At 43.3% G+C, this 21,258-nt stretch overlaps 1 protein-coding gene across 2 annotated transcripts in view; it reads right to left on the reverse strand.

Annotated features, from left to right (window-relative positions):
- TMEM255A (transmembrane protein 255A) overlaps positions 1-16,266 on the reverse strand; it is a 41,272-nt gene extending 25,006 nt beyond the window's left edge. For both annotated transcript variants that reach the window (XR_001887210.1, XM_017881339.1), the window contains exons 1-3: positions 16,204-16,266; positions 13,145-13,234; positions 6,966-7,054 (exon numbers count right to left, since the gene is read on the reverse strand). Coding sequence is in view for 1 of the 2 variants with exons in the window: in XM_017881339.1 (XP_017736828.1) it covers positions 6,966-7,054; positions 13,145-13,234; positions 16,204-16,206 (182 nt within the window). In the remaining variant the exon portion in view is untranslated. The remainder of the gene's footprint in view (positions 1-6,965; positions 7,055-13,144; positions 13,235-16,203) is intronic.
- Between the last annotated feature and the right edge of the window lie 4,992 nt (positions 16,267-21,258).

A 21,258-nucleotide genomic window follows, 5' to 3' on the forward strand; every position in this document is an offset into this window, starting at 1 on the left:
CACCAGCCTTTCTTTCTCTCCTCCCTACTTGAATGTGAAAGGAAATGTCACTGTGAGCACAGAGGGGAAGTGGCTACAAGCCAGGTAGAGAGCCCTCACCAGAGCTCGACCATGTTGGCACTCTGATCTTAGACTTCCAGCCTCCAGAATTGTGAGAAATAAGTACATTTCTGTTGTTTAAGCCACTTGGTCTATGGTGTCTTGTTATAGCAGCCCAAGCTAAGCAACACATCACCCTTTTCTAATTTCCCTGTAGCATTCTTTCCTATGTGAAAATATCTTACTGATGTGTCTACTACGTTATTGTCTGCCTCCCCAACTTGAACGTGAGCTCCATGAGGGCAGGAACCACTTCATTTTGCTCACTGCTGTGCTTGACACACAGTTGGTGTTACATAAATACCTGTGGAATTAATTAAATGAAAGTTCCTGTCCTCCTGGATGTCACAAACTAGTTTACAACTTGGCCACTGGAGTTCATCATGAATCCAAAACACTGTGGTTCTTAAAGTCACAACGAAACACCCTGGCATTAGGATGCTTGTTACATGTGACTCCCCTGCTATAAGAATGCAAAAAAGAAAAAAGAAAAACAATCAAAGGTTGATCTCCAAAATGAATCAGAGAGGGATTATTCACATATGAAAAGACTTAAACTTTACAGATGAATTTATCTTCAGATTGTTTAAAGTCAGTGTTTCTCTAAAGAGGTGAAGTCAGTGTGGTTACAGGGCAGACTGCCTCAGAATCATCTGTGATTGTGTCTATGTGTGTCTGCCTGTTTGTATCAGTACATTATTTGTGTGTGCCTGTGGGTGTCTCTGCGTGTATCTGTGGACGTATCTTTGAGAAAGAGAGATGGTTAAACATGCAGATTCCTGGGCCCAGTCCTAGTGAATCTGGTAGAATCTCTGGGGATGGGGTCAGGAATCTGTGTTAACAAGCTCATCAGTGTTTGAGACCCACTGTTTTTAATAGTAAGCTCCCGTAGTGGAATTTTTTTTTTTAATATTTTTTGTAGAGACAGGGTCTTGATATGTTGGCCAGGCTGGTCTTGAACTCCTGGCATCAAGTGATACTCCCACATCAGCATCCCAAAGTGCTGGGATTCCAGGTGTGAGCCACCACACTCGGCCCATAGTGGAATTTTAAGGGAGTTTCAATTAATCAGAGTTTGAATTGGAGTTCAGTATTTTCAGAAGCATATCTCAAGAGCCCATGCATAAGCATACATTGTCTCCTATTAGCTGGCATTTTACTAGGCCCTGGGGATAGGGCAGGGAGGATGCACAGATTACTTACTGCCCCCCAAAAGGGACAGCTGTACAAGGACTATTCTCTGAACAGGACAGGCCTCTGTGTATGGGTGAGTGTGGAACTGTAGGAGCACCTTTGTGGCTTGGGAGTCAACTTCTGACATCCCCCAAATTATGTTTGCCTGCCTCCTGAAACACCAAGGGTGGACTAGTAGTATATATAGGCAGGCAGTATGCCATAGCTGACTCTGAAGTCAGACTGTGTTTGAATCCTGGCTCTGTCATCTATGTTCTGTCACCAGATGCTGACTCTAGCAACTTACTTTCTTACTCTTAGGTTACTTACTTAACTTCTCTGAGCCTGGGGATGCAATGCCAGCAGACATGAAAGCAGTACTCCAACATATAATAAGATGCCCCACTAAAATATGTAGCTACATTTTGTTCCTTCTAAGAGCCAGCCTCTGGCAACACAATTCAAACCTTTGAACCCTGTTCTTAAAGGTATTAACACTTTATTTTGTTTTTTGTTTGGTTGGTTGGTTGGGTTTTTTCTTTTTTTTCTCCATTTTTTTTTGTTGTTGTTGTTGAGACAAGGTCTTGCTCTGTCACCCAGGCTGGAGTGCAGTGGTATAGACGTGGCTCACTGCAGCCTCAAACTCCTTGACTCAAGTGATCCTCCAACCTCAGCCTCCCAAGTAACTGGGACTGCAGGCTCACACCGCCATGCCCAGCTAATTTTTGTAGAGCTGCGGTTTTGACATGTTGCCCAGGCTGGTCTTGAACTCCTAGGCTCAATCTATCCTCCCATTTCAGGCTCCCAAAGTCCTGGGATTACAGGCGTGAGCCACTGTGCCTGGCCAGTATTAAGACTTTGTAGGCACAAACCACAATATGGGAATAGGATAGTAGTTTGTCTTAAAATATTCAATAATTTTAGATAATATATACTTGGTTTCAGTTTGAGTGGTTACAGCAGCTATTTAATTTTTTTTTCACCGAACCATGAAGGAAAATAAAGCTAATTCTTAGATATGGTTCGGGTTTAGCAAATTAATGTGGTTTTTTTCTGCTTGAGATTCAGGATTCCATTGGCTTCAGTCTCTGGGCAGAGCTTCCTCTGAAATTGCACCTTTTGCATTTCCACTGCTCCCATCCTCATGCCTCCATCACTGTAAGGCTGTCCTGCCAGACTCTACTGCTGCCTGATTACTCTTCCTAAAACACTTTTAAAAATATGTCATTCACTTAATCAAAACCCTTCTGTGGCTCCCCAGTACCTTCAGGGGAGTGTTCAAATTCCTCAGTCTGCCGAAGTCCAGTCCCAAAATGGAGTACACACTCCAGCCAGGCTGAAGTCCACAGAAGCCCCACACTGGCTATGCTGGGTACTAATTCCAAACCTGTGCTCAGAGTGCTCCCCCTGCATTGAAGGTATTGCTTTCTGTTCTCTGCCTATCCTAATCTCTCTCACTGCTCAAAGCTTCAATAGTGCCTTCTTCAAAGACGCCACTACCCATTCATTAGCTTTTTCCTTAGACTCCCATAGTCTATTCCTCTTAGTTTGGCACTTTGTGTATATCAATAATTCAGTTATTTATTTAATCTAGTATGTACTGGGAGCGTATCAGTGCTAAATACTGTGCTGGTGCTAATGTTACAATCAAGACCAAGGCCGACATGATGTCTCTGTCGAAATCGCAACGTTTTGAGGGCAAGGGTCGTCTCTTAACATTCCTTTGGGCCTCTCTCACTGCCTAGCACAGTGGTAGAAACATTAAAGGTCGTCAATAAATACTCGGTGAATGAGTAACTGAGTGCAAAGACTAATTATTGTATTGATCATGAGATTGATTACCCAATGTGGGCTTTTATCCCCTTGCTCTCAACATTCTGGGTGGACCTAGAGAAATGGATAAGTTCTCTGTGTTTCAGTCTCCTACTTAACAAAGTAGGTAGTAGAAGATCTTAGATAAGGCAGGAGGGTATCCTTCTGCTCTTCCATAAGGGCCTGGAGCACTCACCAATTCTTGGTGGACAGGCAGTGGCAACGGCCAGCCTCTGTGTGTCTCTCTCCTGCTGTATGCATTCTGCATATACATTTAAGTCCCCTCCCTGCAATCCCCTGGCAAATTGAGTTCCTTAAGGGCAAAGCTGTGTCTTATTGATGCCCATTCTTTTAGAACAGCCCCTAGCACATAGTAGGAGCTCAAGAAAAGTTTGTCGAAGAAAGGAGTGAATGGAAGTAGGCTATCTTCCTTCATTTTGTTACCAGCTAATGCTGTTCACAAATCACTTCATTTCCTTTAGGTTACGTGCTGAAAACCAGTGATTTTGATTTGACCTTTCCAAAGATGAGTGAGTAGGTGAAAGCCTAAAGTACTCTGAAAGGCAACTGCTGAGGAGCTGTGTCCTAGAGAAAGCCACCTTCCTGCATGAGGCTAAATAGAACAATCTATGTTTGGTATTAAACCCTCAACACCCCTGATGTCAAAGAAGGTCTGTGGGTTCGGAGGGACAGTAGAGACTCTGTTTCTGTAGCACTGTACAAATGACTGCCTGATGTTTTTGTTCCCACTTTTTTTTTTCTTGGCCTCCTTTCCAGGAAATGGACTGGAGGAGCTGGCAATTGATTAAAAATAGGCTTCGTGTGAGGAAAACAAATACACATTTGGCAAAATTAAAGTCTCCAAGCCTCAGAATAATGCTTATTGCCTAGCATATATTTAGGCCTTGGTTTAGGTCTCTTAGCTCTGGCGTGGAAAAGCCCCGAGGTCAAGAAAACGTTTTCCTCTATTGTGACCCTCGCGTCTTCAGTCTCAGCCCGGGGTTATGGCCTGGTGGGACTGTTTGCCTCGAGGAAGAGGCTAAGGAAGTCTCTTTCTAGTGGTTTTGCCCTTGGAATCTTAGCAGCTACGACTGGGAAAGGCTTTGAGGAGCAGTGTTCTGGGGCTGACCTTCCGAGGCCTTAGGTAGGTTGAAAGATAGTTCTAGACTTGGACAGATGCTTTACGCAGGACTGTCTCCATGACCCCTCTCAGTTGCTAGTCCATAGTTTATTTCCCAGTGAAAAGGGGAGTCTTCTTTTTGTTCTTTTCAGAACCAAAACATGCACTCTCTTTTTCATCATGCTCCTTTATTTCAGGCCAGCCTGTGGCTGGTGGCCAGGGAGGTACTAGATAGAGATTAAGTCATGGCTCCCTGCCTTAGGGAGTGCATAGTTTAGCACAGCTCTCATAAAATTCCTGAAGACTATCTGGATAGCAACTTGCTTAAGGAAAGTAGGAAGTCGATTGTTATGAGAGTCAGATGGACGCGGGAGAGTAGGGAGCAATGAGAACTTGGCTCCACTTTCAAAAAGCAATACCTGGAGGGCTCAGCTAATGGGAATTTAAAGTAAGGATTTGCTGTATTCAAACCTTTTCAGAAACACCACTGTCCACAAGAGAGAAAGTGTGTCTTGCAAGGAATCTATCGGCAAGCCCTCGTCAGTGTCTCTCTCCTTGAGATCTCAGGCCCAGTTCTGGCCAGCTCCCAGCACCACCCTAGGAGGCCATGAAATGGGAAAGGAGAGGAGAGCACCAAGGAAAACGGAGAAGGATGGCAGGAGGAGGGAGAGAAGAGGGAAGAGATAAAAACAAAGGGAAAGACAGATCGGGGAAAGAAGGATGAGGGGAGGCAAGAGGAAAAATAGTAAAATAACCCCAATTCCCCTAGGACCCGTGTTACATTTCTTTGATCATGTCTGTAAGGATGGGCTGAGGAAGTACAGTTATAGCCAGCTCTCAATCATTGCTGCTAAGGAGGGAAGTCTTTTACAAGTGATGGTTATTATTACAACATAAATAATTGAACTCCCCAGACAATCCCTAAACCTCATTTGAATCTGTAAATTTCTCTTTCTCCACTGCCAAACCTTTCAACAAAACAAGACTGGCACAAGCCAAGAAGGTAAAGGGCTGGTGTATGGTCTCTGCCTTCTCCTCCCTGCCTCTAGTCTGGCAAGTCTTAATCCTTAAACCAGAGTAACTGACCCCAAAATATCAACAGTAGGGAATGTGAGTGAGGAGGGGGCTGCATCCACCTGCTGCCTCTGAATCTAGCTCCATCCAGCCCCACTCTGCAGGTTCCTCCCCTTACTCTCTCCCTCCCATGACCCTCAGTTCGCCTTCACTAAGATTCTGAAGGAAATACATGCATGACAGACATTGGTCAACATACCCTGCATGGAGAGGTGTTCACTCACTGTGCACATCACCTACTCACACATCCCTATTGATTCCACCTTCCAAATTGCTCTTAAAATGATTCCCTGCTTTGCATTGTCTTCAACTTCATCTAGGCTCCATTCTCTATGGCCTGCACTCTTGCAGTGGCCTCCTAGCTGCCTCCATTCCTCAACCACTCAAGTCCATCTTCCATGCTGTACCCTTCGATGGCCCCCAATTGCCTACAGGGTCAAGTATGAAGTCATTCTTATGGTCAATGAGTTCTCTATCATCTGATCTCTGGCTGCACCTCTCTGTCTCACCTCCTACCACACCTTCTGTAACTACCTCCACCTCCTACCTCTTCACAACTACCAGGAATATCCTTTCCACCTCTATCTTTTGGTTTGTCTCCTAATTCCCTACTTATTCTGTAAGTTTCAGCTCCCACATCACCTACTTTTTGACACTGCTCCCTCCCAGCAAACTCTGACTTTCATTCATCGGGCCTCCAGAGTCCTCACCACATCCACTGATCCCCACTGCACTTATCACATTATATTGCAATAGATTGTTCACATGTCCATCCTCTTTACTAGTCTGAGAGCTCCTCAGTGGCAATCTCTGTATTCCTAGCACCTAAATATGTTTTGAAAGAAAGAATAAAGGATATTTTAGCAATTTGGAGTGCACAGAGCCAGAGTGGTTGCAGCAGAACCAGCACCAAAACTGCTCCTGCCCCAGAACCTTTGCACTTGCTATTCCCTCTGCTTGAAACTCTCTTTCTCCAGGTATCTACCTGGGTTGCCCACCCCCACAACTACATTCAGGTCCGCACAAATGTCACCTGCTCAAAGAGGCTTTCCCTGGCTACTCTATCTAACGTAGAGTGTGCATGCAGCTGCACCTGCACACACACACACACACACACACACACACACACACACCTCATCACTATCTACTTCTCCTGCTTCATTTTTCTTCAGAGCTCTGATCACCACCTGGCATTATATTATATATTTATGTATTTCTTGACTATCTCCCCTACTATAATATAAGCTCCACAGGGGAAAGGACTTCTGTTTTGTTGGCTGCTGAATCTTCAGTGTCTAGAACAGAGCCAGGCACTGAGAAGGTACTCAGTAACATTGTTAAACGTGGGTATAGACAGAGCTGAGTTTGAATCCTATACATACTATTTTCAAGTTCTGTGTAACCTTGGGCTAGTTGTCTGTTTCCTCTGAACTTCACTCTCCTCATCTATAAAATGAGGATTACTCTGCATACATCATAAGTAAGAATTAAATGAGATTAAGCATGTGAAAGTACCTAGCATGATGCCTGGCACAGAGAAGGCAAGTAATGTCTATTAGCCAAAATCTGTTAACAGATCAATGTCTTCCACTTCCCTAATTCCCACAATACACCCTTCCTTACCCTCAGCCCTTCTAGTGTCCATTGTGGTCAAACTGTTATTCCTGTGTCTGGCCTCAACACTTACTTGCCACAGTTGTAGAGGTCACAGCAGAAGCAGGTGTTGCCCCGGATGCGAGGTGTGCAGAATTCACGGCTGAGGTGCGGGCAGTTAACCTGAGGGTATATAACAGTGAGGAGATGAGCTGGCATTGGATAGGAGGCAGGACCCTCTGGGATTGGAAATGCGAGTTAGTGACTGATGGAGACAGTAAAGATGGCTTTGAAATGAACACACCAATGTGTGGGAGGGATGGGGCTGGGCGGTGAGCTGGCCGAACTTGTGCATGAGGCAAGTCACTGTGTAGCTGGGCTCATGTCCAGCCTCAGCCACAGCCCTCGGTGCCCCATGCCTGAATGGTGGAGACAGAGAGGAGGAAGGACAGATGGAAGGACAGACAGAAGAACGAATGGACTGGAGGAGATGAGGATATGAGGGCAGGGAAAATCAGGGTACAGGAGGAAAGCAGATAAGGTGGGAAGGAAGACAGAGGGGCCGGCGCATGCACTCTGAAGTACAATAGTACCTCTCTAGCTGCCTGGGTAAGGTTCCTCATAACCCTCGTGGAAGGAGAATTTTTGGTTGAGGAACTTATGACCTTATATAGGAAAATAGGGTTAGGGGACCAGGGTTACAAGTGAACCTATGGAAGTCATTGTTAATATTTTTACAGTCACCAAATAAACACAAGAAAGTTATCACGACAAAATCTAGAGAACAGCAATGACATTTTACACATTTTGAGTTAGCAAAAGGGTTTTAAAAATGGAAAAGAATTCCATTTACCATCTCTTCTTAGCAAGAAATTTTCCAGCTTTCTCCCCCATCCAGATACAATGAAGTGCTGGTAAATTTGTCTTGCTTTGTTATAGAGAATATTCATAGCAAATAGGCATTTTTTTCTATGTTGGGTCCTTCATCCAAATGCTCACTGCCTTTCAGACAAGCTGTTATCATATACGCATTTCTATTCTTCCTATCTAACCTGAGAACAGTGAGAGAAATAGTAAATTTATGGTTGTTAAAAGAAAAAGTAGTCAAGTGGACGGCAGAGACATAATCAAAGTATTTGGCATAGTGCCTTTGGAGCAGGACTGCTTTGCCTTACTCCAAGGGCATCTATTCACATTGTATTTTATGTAAAATGGCTTCCCTTGAAGCTGTGCAATGCAGTGGCCATTTTACATCCACTTGCCTTCCTTTTCTCTTCCCCACTGAAAGTTTACCATTTTTCTAACTATTTGGGAATGATTGACTTTCAATGTGAGGTTAATAGAGTACAAAATTGTCAAGATTCCTGGAAGCCTAGGTACAGTTTCATATGGAGAAATCCCTGGGTTGGGGAGGGATTATTGCATACTGAAATGCAAACTCTCCCAAAATGACCTGGAGTCATACTTTGCCTCACTACGCATTGCATCTAGCTCTGCCTGAGGCAACATGGAACATAAGGAAAGCTGTTTGGGGCAGAAGAGAGACTCATCTGTGCATGCTCAAGCATTATTAGGCTGGCCTCTTGGACGTGTTATGAGAGGGGCCAGGCTGACAGTCCCAGCCTCCCCAGAGCATAGAGGTGGATCTGGCTTCTCAGTTACCTTCATTTGGCTTCCAGACCCATCCTATGTGTGGAACTCAGGCTCTGCCTCCATAGTTCAGGCCTAGTGCCCTGGTGGGGCTCCCACTTTTATTCCAACTGAGCACTGAGTTCAGGCTCCCGTTTTATTCCAACTGAGCACTGAGTTCAGGCAACTGAACCATCATCCATAGAGATGGGGAGGGGCATGTCCTGTGGCCTCTGTACGCTTATCTGTCCCCCTGAGGATCAAAGCCACATACGGGGAGGCTTCTGGCTGGGGTCAGAGGGTTAGCCTGTGGCCACAGAACAAAGTAAAACTGATTAGGCCTCATGAGGCTCCAACCTATGACCATGGCCTCATTAGCAATGTGCTCTGACCCACTGAACAAATCAGCTATACATACCTAGAAATAAACCTTAGGCCCATGAAAAGGAGTAAAAGAAAGGGTGTTTCAGGCAGAACAGGGGACTTTCCCAGGAGGTAAAGACATGCAGCCTCATTCTGGCTCACCTCCTCAGCTTCCTTCTGGGATGTCTTGGGAACATAATGATGGCACCGGTTAGCATAGAGTGGTTTCCAGATCCTGAAAGGGAAACACCAAACCAATAGGGGTTTGGCTTTGGAAAATAAAAACAGCAGTGTTGGTACTTGGTTAATAAAAGGTTTGAACACCACACACACCGACAGCACCACACACACTACACACAACACGACACACGAGAAGCAGGCAGGCAGGTAGGATTGGGTTAATTCTGAAAGGTCACCTGTTCTCAGGAGACTGAGTGAAGATTAGACAAAGAATTACGTTAAGAAGGATTACTTTGGTTAATGAGAAATTATGAAACTGATTGAGAAATGGGCTTCTTGAAATTTCCTCTCTGTTTTCTTTTACTTCTAGCCTTTGTCTTCTTGTAAACAGTCCCCAGGGGACAAGATGCAAAACTCCAGGTTATTATGAAATGACACTTTCAAACTAAGGGAGATGAACTCCAACAATGAGGTTTCATTATCACCTGCGGACAGGACTAAGGCTGGCTGACTTGTACCTCTTGCTGTCATTTCCACATCACTTTCAAAAGGAAGAGCTCGGGAAGCAAGCCTCAGGAGAAGGGGCAGCTCCTAAGGCTGCTGTAGATTTTAACTCAATTGAACTATGAGCCATTTTCACCCAACTACATAGATTAGATAAAGTCAGTGAACTCCAAAAACACTATTCAAGCCTCAGAAAACTAACATGGGGCTCAAGGACAGTCGATATACTCTGCTGGCTTGGCCAGCTTCCTGATGAGAGAAAGCTATCATGCATGGGGGTTGGGGTAGAACCAATAGACACAAGCCAGGGCTGCCTGGAAGCTTCCAGGCAGGAGCTGCTGTTCACTTTCCGGACTGATGCTAAACATCCCCTGAGTGGTAGGGGGCTTCTGCCAAAGGCACCTTAGGACAGGACAAACAACTTATTTAAATTGACCTTGGGATTTGGCAGAAGTACCCAGGCAGAGGGAATTTATATATTGTCTCCTTCCCTTCTGCCCCTACTTCTTTCACCATTTCCGGTCATCTCGGTGGCTGCTTTTCCCCACACATGTGATTTAGCATCTCTTGTACTTGGCACTCAAATGCCTCCTGCCTTCTAGCCGGCCTCCCCATTAAGGATATAGGACTTTTCATCAGCTAGCTACTTCTACATGAAACTCCTGCCTGCTCAATGTTCTAAAAGTACCTTGCCTTGTTAGCTTAGCCTGGAGTCTGGCTGGAAAGGAATGAGGGTGTTCATGCTCACACCTGGAATGGCTTATTGTCCATGTTTGGTGTTTGGGTGGTGGCAGAATAATTATCATAATTATCCTGCTGAAGAGGAGGCTTAATGTGCTGGTTGCAGCCCTTCTCACCTCCTGGTTTTGCAAAAAGCATTCAGCCACCAAATGCCCTAAATGAAGACAGATGTGTGATAGTTGCCCATTTGCTGCCTCTGGCTGATACTCTTCACTGAGGTCCAGAAGAGGAACAAGAACAAGACAACTGGAAGGCAAGAAAAGGTCACTAAGCCAGGGTTTGGCAACCTCTGTAATCTGAAGGGCTACCAACTATGGCGTGAAGGGGTAGAAAAGGAAATTGTTTTATATTGAGTGTCTGCTCCATGCCAGGCCCTCTTAGGGCATGTCCATACCCATTATTTAATTTCATCCTCATGCTAACCCTGAAAGGTAAGTTACTACTATATCCATTTGGAAGAAAAGGAAACTATAGTACAAGAAGGTAAAGTGATTTTCCAAGCTAGCTAATGGCTATACTAGGGAGAGGGGAAAGGAAAGAAATATGAGACAAAAGAGAGATGACACAAGACACATAGAGAGGGGTGAGTGAGAAGGTAGTAAGTAGGTCTTGAGAGGAAGTTCAGATTCACCCAAGCCAAAGGAACAGGGAAAGATGATGTTAAAGGGCCTCAACAATAGGACAGCTGGCTCTCACCCATCCAAGCTGTGCTAGGGTCCAAATGTGCCTTTCATTTAAGTTGGCCAACAGATATCATCATAGATTAATAAAGCCTCCTTCCTCAAAACTCTTTGGATGTCAACGAGGACTAGCCAATGTCTTAGGGCAGGTACAGTATAAGCAGAAAGATTTTCTTAAATATTCATCCAGTCTTACCCCCAAATACTTGAGTCAAATGCTGTACTGCAGGTCACCAGCAGCAGGAGGTACAGAGGGCCTGGACTCAGAAGCAAGTAGTGGTCATTAGAGGAAACTTCCAGTAAATATAATTTGAATTTTGCCCATTGCCTTTGACTGGAGCCAATGAAAAACATTGGAATGTCAGGAAAATGCAAATCAAAACCGTAATGAGATACTGCTTCATACCCACTAGGATGGCTGGAATCAAAAAGTAAGATAATAATGAGAGTTGATGAGTATGTAGCAAAATCAAACCCATCAAATACTGCTGGTGGGAATGTAAAATAGTGTAGACACTTTGGAAAACACTCTGGCAGTTCCTCAAACAAATAAACATACTTACTATATGATCCAGCAATTATACTCTTAGGTAGAAAGAAAATGAAAATGAAAATGAAAACATATATCCATGCATAAATTTGTACATAAATGTTTACAGTAGAATTATTCATAATAACCAAAAAGTGGAAACAACTCAAATGTACACCAACCAGTGAATGTACAAAGAAAATGTGGTATACCCACACAATGGAATATTATTACTCCGTAAAACGGAATGAAGTACTTGATACAACAAGAATTAATCTTGAAAATATTACACTAAGCGAAAGAAGCCAGTCACAAGAGAATATATATGTTATATGATTCCATTAATACAGAATGTCTAGAATAGGGATACCTTACACAAAGAAAGTATATTAGTGGTTGCTTGGGTCTGGGGAGAATGAGGGATTATGGAGGTGAAAGCTAAATGGTATGGGGTTTCTTTTCAAGATGATGAAAATCTAAAATTGACTGTGGTAATGGTTGCACATAAGTAACTGATATATACTAAATACATTAAAAATCATTGAATTATACACATTAAATGGGTGAATTGTATGGGATGTGAATTATATCTCAATAAAGCTATTAAAAAACATTAGGAGTGAGAGGAAGAGGGGAAAAAAAGGAAGCCATTTTAGTTCATGCTGCCATCAAAATCTACTGCAGGCTTCTTAGCCACTAGGCCTATGTTGCCATGGAGACTGCCTCAGAGTGAATACTGTTTGTCAAATGGGGATAATAATGCCTACCCTATATATATCACAGGATTACTGTGGGTCTCAAATGAGGTAATAGATGTGAAGGCACATCGAAAAGCTAAATGCACTACACAAAAACAAGGAATTATTGTTATTAAGATGGCTTCTGTTAAATACAAAATAGTATGCATACTATGATTGGCTGCAACTATGCTACAAAAATAGGTATATACTCAACAGCTAATATGCAAAAACAATAAATATTGTCAAGTTAGGGTGGTAGGATTATGGATGTTTAAAGTTACTGATGTGTCATTTGACTTTATAAGAAGAAAAAATGATGAAAAAGATGGCTGATCTCAGCTAAAATCAGAAGGGATGGATCTGGTAGAGGGGCCTACATTTATATTCCTGGTCCTGAAAGAAAATCAGGCAAAGGGCCTTTCTCTGGCATCTCTTATTTTTCCCCTTGCCCAGGAATTGTTTCTTCAGATGCCATTGCACAGACTGTTTGGGTGACAGCATTGACCATAAGTCATGTGGCTTCTTGGTGCTCTCTCTCTACCCTGTTACCCCCAACACTAGTTCTAAGCAATTCCCTTGACCCTTTGCCTTCCCAAATCTTACCCACATGTCAAAGGCCTAGCTCTAGCCCTACCACCACTGAATGCCTTCTCTGACCCCTGGAATCCAAGATAAGCCACGATGGCACTTGGAGTTTGTTCCCCCAGCTTAGACCACGTTCTCTAGATGTCTGCATGTCCATTGATGTCTTCACCTTGACTGCCAACTCCTTGAGAAAAGGGACTGTGTCTTCTCCCTCTCATGTAACCCTCATGGCACTTAGCAAAGGGCTGAATATCCAGCACACATTCAGTGCGGCCTTGTGGTATTGCATATTTACTTTAACTCAGGATGAAAAAATACTCACAATGTGTCTGGCAGCAAAGACCCCGTCAACTATGGCACAACAGAAAGCCGCAATCACACCAAAGCTGATAAACACGATAGAAGCCACCAGCTGTAGAGGGGAATAACACAAAAGCGTCTGTTAGCCTTCCACTCTTGCCGCCTCTGGGGACCAGGCGATCCCCAAGAGACTTCCAGCAAAGCAGAACTCTAGCCTACCACCCCATGGGAATGCTCTTTTTGGTCATGCAGGATGAGTGGAAGGGAGGTAGGCAGGGGAGGCAGAGAATGGGCAACTGAAGCAATTTTCACATTTTCAAGGAAAGCTAAGAAATTCACTCTGTGAGCACCAAATGAAGAGGAGGCTTGCTGGTATCTAGCGTGCTGTCCATGAAGGAATTTGACTGCATGACCCTTCCATCCTTGGACTCAGAAATAATGTTGGACTTTTGACATTAGGTAGTTCAATCCTCTATTTTATTTATGTAGAAATGGAGTCACAGTGAGGGGAAGTGGTGTGCCCAGGGTCTCCATCTGGTCTGTGGAAAAGCCTGGTGCCCACCAACTCCTAGTCCAGTGTTCTTTTTACCCCCTCACACTGCTACTTAATGCTATAGTGGGCACTGATGAAGGCAATGATGATTCTGAGGTCCTGCAAAACTCTACATGACCTTCCGCAACATTGAAGAACCAGGACATTCAACTTAAGACTTATATGTCAAGGACATTTTACAAAGGATTGAAGTCTCTGAAACTGATCAACTTTGTATGGCACATATTTTTCAAATTTTTAAATTTTTTTAGAGACATGTCTCCTATGTTGCCTAGAGTGGTCTCAAATTCCTGGGAACAGGCAATCCTCCTGCCTCACCCCCCCAAAGTGCTGGAATTACAAGTGTGAGCCACCATGCACAGCCAGTATGGTACATATAAAAACTTTCAAGTAAGACAAATGTTTACTTGAACCAGGCTGCCCTATTCTCTAATTGTGTTAGATAACAGAAATTTTCCCAATAATTTGTCTACTATTACAAAGATGCTACTACAGCCCAATGTGGGGGAAAATAGGAATTTCAAGGCATTTCCAGGGGCAGGAATAGATGCTACCTGAGCCCACCATCTGCCTGTGTTGACCCTCAGAACTAGATGGAATCAGCACTTTTTTTCCCTGAGGTTTTTGGAAGAAAAGAGGGGAGATCACATGGCATTAAGTTACTCTCTAGGGAGAAGGAGAAAATCAAAATCAAGGCCACCCCGGGCGCAGTGGATCACGCCTGTAATCCCAGTACTTTGGGAGGCTGGGGCAGGTGGATCACTTGAGGTCAGGAGCTCAAGACCAGCCTGACCAGCATGGTAAAACCTCATCTCTAATAAAAATTAAAAAAAAATTAGCCAGGCATGGTGGCGTGCACCTGTAATCCCAGGTACTCGGGAGGCTGAGGTAGGAGAGTGGCTTGGATCTGGAAGGCGGAGGTTGCAGTGAGCTGAGATTGTGCCACTCCACTCCAGCCTGGGCGACAAAGCAAGACTTCATCTCGAAAAAAAAAAAAAAAAAACAAGGCCACCCTAGGGTTCTCCCACCTCAACAGGCTAGGAGGAAATACTTATCTCCTTTGGGAGTTGTTCAGAAACCTCTCCTCATAATTCTCACTTTACAGTGCTACAGAGAATTGGTAAATAATGTATGAACAATATCATGAAATTGGCATTATTAGCTACGCTATGATTAGTTCTACAATTAAAATTCCCCCATTACTTTGAATAATTTAAGCCTAAAGTGCAAACACAACTGGCAAGGAGGGAGTCCAGGTGAAATGGAAGAAGAAAACTATTAGAACTCCCTTAAGGGTGATTCCCCACATCGCTGGGGGAAAACATATGGTTAGAGTTCTCTGTCCCTGGAGCTATTACGTTATCTGATTAAACTTGCTGTGAAATAGACCCCATTATCAAAGTTTCAGTGCCACAGAGACTGTACAGGGGGAGCCCAATCACAATCTGACCACTCACCAGGCATCTTGATTTACAACTCTATAAAACTGCAATATGCTTTCAATTCAGTCTGTATCTTCTACCCTTACCCTTCAGGAAGCCTTTTCAGATTGAACCAGGAAAGTACAAAAGCTTGCCCTTGTGGATCCCTGTTAAGACATAGAAGCTTCACCTTCTGTTTAATGCTTGTCCTTCCTTTCTTTTTTTTTTTTTTTTTTTGAGATGGAGTCTCGCTCTGTCACCCAGGCTGGAGTGCAGTGGCCGGATCTCAGCTCACTGCAAGCTCCGCCTCCCAGGTTTACACCATTCTCCTGCCTCAGCCTCCCGAGTAGCTGGGACTACAAGCGCCCACCACCTCGCCCGGCTAGTTTTTTGTACTTTTAGTAGAGATGGGGTTTCACCGTGTTAGCCAGGATGGTCTCGATCTGCTGACCTCGTGATCTGCCTGTCTCGGCCTCCCAAAGTGCTGGGATTACAGGCTTGAGCCACCGCGCCCGGCCTGTCCTTCCTTTCAATCTTACAACATGCTTAGCTTTGAAATATGGGTAATGGAGATACTTTAGGATGGCTTTATAATTTTATTTTACCTTTTTGTTGTGCCACAAGTACATTTGCTCATGCAATCAAAGTCTGCTGTATTGTAATCTCCTAAAAGGCAGGAACTCTCTGTGAAAACTTGCCCAAAAGATTATGTATCAGAGAGAAAGATGTGAGGGCCACCAGTAATCCAGGGCTGTAGTAACAGAAATGGAAGCAAAAGCATTCTAGGTGAGGATCATAGCCAGACTGGATAGGCTGGAGCACTCCTTTGGGAGTAAGGAGGAAAGCAAAGGGCAAGATCCAGAATATTCTATCCCTTTGGCATAAGGAATCTAGCTAGGCCAGTGAGGGAGCATCAAGCAAGATGAGAACCAATCCCATATCACAGGGTCACAGTAAAACACATTCCCGAGAGGTTTAGGAGAAAGGGCAAAGTAGCAGTTCCTTTTATGACCAAATCACGCAAACTTAAGAAATGTGTTACTTATCCACATAAATGTTGTGCTTTTTTAGAGGAAGAATTTGACTCTATAAGGGATGAAAACTTACCATCTGCCTTTTGTTTTCAATAAGGTTTGATCCGATGATTCCAAGGAATGATCCAAAGCCGAGCTGCAAAGCAATATGGCATACATAGTATGTGGGATGACAGTCAGGCTGACCACACAATCATTCCAGTCCCTGGATATGATTCAGGATAACAGAAAAAACTGGGATATTGACGCTAAAGCCACATGCAGCTGTTACTTACACAAATACAACATGTACAATAAAAGTATTTTTCCCACCATTTGCCAGTTTTCCCTTGTAGCTATGAATTATACCTAAGAAGAAACTCATGTGCCCAAAAACTAAAAGTAAAGGTCAACCATAGCTTTTCAGAGCCTGCCTATTTCAATTGCAATATCTATTACCTAGCGTGTGACCTGGCAGTCAGTAAGAGACATCTAATGGCAGGACACCGCACTGCTTACCCCACATATTCTTTAATACTTTATATTCATTTTTGAAAAAGACCTTCCCACTTTGAATGGTGTAGATCACAAAATAAAGGTTTGCAAAAGCAATTTTTGATGCCTCCTGGCATACCAATCAAACTCAGGAAGTACTTTAGAAATCAGCGAAGCACCTTAACCCACACTAAAAAAATTTTTAAAAATCTTTTTTTTTTTAAAGCCTATATTTGTGGTTGCCCACTGCAATTTATGTTAGCACTTATTCCACCCTCTTCCTCCATCCCCTGCTTCATTTATGGACAGAAAGCATTCATTAAAGGCGGTGAACATAAATGGCAGTGTAAAACCTAAAAAAAATTTCCTGTCTAAGTGGCTGGGATTATGGCTTGGTATAACAGATCTCCACTGCCCTCTCAGCTCTGCTATTAGAGGACTGAGTCTGCCAGTCTTAGATGAAAATGATCACTAACCGATAGTTGTTGATGGGGATGAAAGTGGAAGAAGTAAAAAGTGGTGAGAATGGACCAATAAATCTTAACACAAGTTCAGTGATGTAGTTACTTTCCTCTTTAGCCTCACTAATGGTCTGGGTTTCCATCTGCAGCCTTACTTTGACTCACAGGGACATCTATTTCAATTTGAGACCCCCAAGCCTTGCACCTAGGTTTGGGAATCTAACAGACCCAAGGGCTGGGCAGCAGCTTAGTAGGGCAGTGTAGGGGGACTGGGTGGTTGTCTCAGACCCCAAGAATGAGAGAATGAACGGAAGGAATGAATATAAATCTCCAGGACTCCTTGTGCAGGGCCACTCAGACAGCAATGTCTCTTGAGAAATAGATACTACAGTGCGTGAGGGTAATATCCAAGACTACTGAGAACATCCTCATTCAACAGTCAAGCTATGCCTGTCTCCCGCCTGGTCTTATTTCAGATATAATTAAAATATGTTGTCATAAAATATACTGATTAAAACTTAGTTATCACACTAGCCTGGCTTCCAACCCCAGCTCTTCTATGTCTGTGTAACTTTGAACAAACTGGTTAAGCTCTCTAAACCTCAATTTCCTTATATTGCAAAAATAGGAACCACAGTAGTGACTACCTTATAGGGCTTTTGTGAGAATTAACTAGGATGATACATTCAAAGAACTTTGCACAGCGCCTGGTACACAGTAAGTACTCAGTAAATATTACTTTGTTCTAGTGATTATTATTATTATTATTTTTAAAGTCATTTAACTTTTGAACCACTCTAACCCAATTTGAGCTGGAAAATCCTATAATTTTTTATAATGTGCTCTATTTTGTGCTAAGAGAGTTTCCTTGTTCTATCTTGTCTCCCCCTCTGATATGTTCCACGGCTTCTATTTTTTAGGAAAAAGTCCATGAATAGTCTGTGCTTTTGGCACTCTGGGCCACTTGTGGAGTTGAGAGAAATTGGGAGGCAGCTTCTTACAGGTTAAATAAGTCATTTTACTTAACAATTCATCAGCTTCCAAAGGTATTAACAGAATGTCTCCTGAATCATGATAGCAGTCTTTGTCCTAAGACAGGAAGCAAAAACACTCGTCCCCCCTCGCCGACCCCACTATTCCTCATACTCTCTCATGGCAAATAACTCTCTGATGGCAGTGACCAGAAGAGGTGGGTGGAAGTCTTGTGGAATTGTTTGGAAAGACAAGGCACTCCAGAACTGGAAATCCCAGGCCAGTCAGTTACTTCATCCAGTTCTCTCCCCTTTCCCTCTATTCTACTCTATTCCACTCCGATGCATTCAGTTTTCTGATGTTAACTACTAGCTTTATGTCAGATGAATAAGACGTGGCTACTGTCCTCCAAGAGCTCACAGTCTAGTAAGGGAGAGACAGACTGGGTTAAGGACCACAGACCAGGTAAAAACAAAGTGCTATAGGAGCAAGGAATAATTCGTGCAGCCAGAAATATAATATATTCCTAGCTCTGCTACTTATAAACTCTGTGCCCTTGGCCCAATTCCTTAACCACTCTGTGCTTTGGTTTCATCATCTATAAAATGGGAATCATGATAGAGCCTGCCATACAGGGTTGCTTTGAAGATTATATGAGATGAAGTATGTAGTGTGATTTGCATAAAGTAGGCTGCTAAATAAACGGTAGTTCTAAGGTTTCATAGAGAAGGAGACATTTTTATATGGGTTCAAAAGATGGATTAGAGCTCAGCAGGCAGGGAACTAATATGTATTGAGTCATGGCTGGAAGAATTCACTTACCTGGATGGCAGGTTAATGAACTCACCAGTGTTGCTAAAGCAATCTTCCATTTCATAAGCATTTTAAGTTAAAGAAGTACTTGCCCCCTAGTTTGGTCACATGAATATGACGGAGTGTGGTGGAATTGATATCATTCCCATTTGATAGACAGGAAAATGAAGGCACAGAGAATTGTAAGGATGTATGCCCTCTTATGGCAAGTTAATGGTAGGTCTGGGACTAGCCCTCGGGTCCCTGAATAACAACTTGCATTCTTTTAGCCACACTTTGCTGTGTTTGTGGCCAATGTTAGTAGAATAGTGACCTCCAAGTGATAAGGACCTAATTGTTGCTCCCTAGAGAAGAAGTTCTCTGCAAGGATGGGGTGAGAAGTCTTATTTGTGGAAGAGCTGAGGGGTTGAAAATAAAGAAGGGAAAACCAACAGTTTCCTTAAAATGGACAGCTGCTTCTAAACAATTGCTTGCTCCCCTGAGACCTCAGAAAGGTAAGCTCTGTGGTCTCCCCTCAAGAGCTTCATGGAATCATGTAATGTTCAGACCTTTGGACCTCCATCTTGATTCCCCATTACCTGAACAAATAACTAGTTTGCTTTGTTTTGGCTGCCCTCCACTTGTGGGGGAAAAAAAAAGGACAGATGATTAGATATCAAAGTCAGATTCAAGGGCTTTTTTGAGGCTGGACTCTTGTCACCTATGCCTATTCCCGTTCACTGTCCCAGACATCTAGGACTAAGGCTAAAAAAATTAGTCATTAGGTAAATATTAATTGGACATCTACTCTGGCTGGCACTGTATTCAATCTGTGATTTAGAGGCCAGGAGGTGGGATGGGGTATGATCAAGACCACTCAAGCTGAAGGTATGATCAAGATCACTCAGGCTAAAGGAGCTCATACTATAATCAGGTAAACCAGTCCACAACCCCTTTCCATAATATTGAAATCCACAAAGCTCTTAAAACCAAAAAGTGTGTTTTTTTTTTCTTGAATGTAACTAACTTGGTGGCAAAACCTGATCTTGAACTGATGTGAGGTTATATTGCCATCTTTTTAAAAAATATTATCATCTTTATCTCACTTAGTGTAAAAATCCATGTTTTATTATAGAAACACGAGGTGCTTGATTATGGGATGCTTCTCAAGGCTCTACTTGATTGTTAGATAATATGTGGTATATGTACTGTATACTTTTTCTACTTTTTCTAAAATAAAAAGTCTAAATTCTGAATCCCATTTGACCCAAGGGTTCAGAGAAGGGATTGAGGACCTACATAAACAAAGCTAAATGAGAATATAGCCCCAACAGATGCCACAAAGCAGGACATAAGTATTTTCCAGCAACCATGAATAGGAGGAATATATGGTAGGGAGTTCAAAGATGGTAGACACCACTGTGGACCCCAGTATCTGATAAATGTTTCTGCTGTGTCTTTAAGTTAGGATAGAACAGAGCACTGAGAGAGAGAGAGAGAGAGAGAGAGCGAGAGCGAGAGCGAGAGCGAGGAGGATATTTCAGGTGCAAGGAAAAAAATGTTATGATGGCCCCAAGGCAGAAAAGCCCAAGTCATGTTCAGAGTACTGTGAATTGACAATTTTGGCAAAAGAGAAGTAATGAGAGACTAGGCTGAGGGCATCTATGGAGAGCTCTGAATGACATGCCAAGGAAGCAACAGTGAGCCAATGAAGGTGAGAACCTTATGGTATTATAAAAGTCTTACCCAGCAAATCAAGATTCAAATGTATTTATTTATTTAGAGACAGGATCTCACTCTGTCACCCAGTCTGGAGTGCAGTGGTGCAAACAAGGCTCACTCTAGCCTCGAACTCCTGGACTCAGGCAATCCTCCTGCCTAAGCTTCCTGAGTAGCTGGGACTACAGACCTGAGCCACTGTGCCTAGCTAATTCTTAATTTTTTTTATAGAGACAAAGTTTTGCTATGTTGCCCAGGCTGGAGTGCAGTGGTATGATCCTAGCTCATTGCAGCCAGCCTCGACCTCCTGGGCTCAAGGAACCCCCTTGCCTCAGCCTCCTAAGTAGCTGGGACTACAGGTGTGCTAATTTTACCATCACACCTGGCTAAATTTAAAATTTCTTGTAGAGATGGGGGTCTCACTATGTTGCCCAGACTGGTCTTGAATGCCTGGCCTCAAATGATCTTCCTGCCTTGGCCTCCCAAAGTGATGGGATTACAGTCATGAGCCACTGTACCCAGCCCAGGTGTCATTTAAAAAATGTACTTAGTAAGTTAGGGACTTATACTTTAGAATGAACTTAGATTTTAGAAACATTTTCAAACAAGAGGTAGAAACTTTTTCACCTCTTGTTGAAAATCTTTCTGCCTGGCCGGGCGCGGTGGCTCAAGCCTGTAATCCCAGCACTTTGGGAGGCCGAGACGGGCGG

This window comes from Rhinopithecus bieti, unplaced genomic scaffold (assembly GCF_001698545.2).
Source record: "Rhinopithecus bieti isolate Rb0 unplaced genomic scaffold, ASM169854v2 scaffold_13198, whole genome shotgun sequence".
In the NCBI taxonomy this organism is placed as follows: domain Eukaryota; kingdom Metazoa; phylum Chordata; class Mammalia; order Primates; family Cercopithecidae; genus Rhinopithecus; species Rhinopithecus bieti.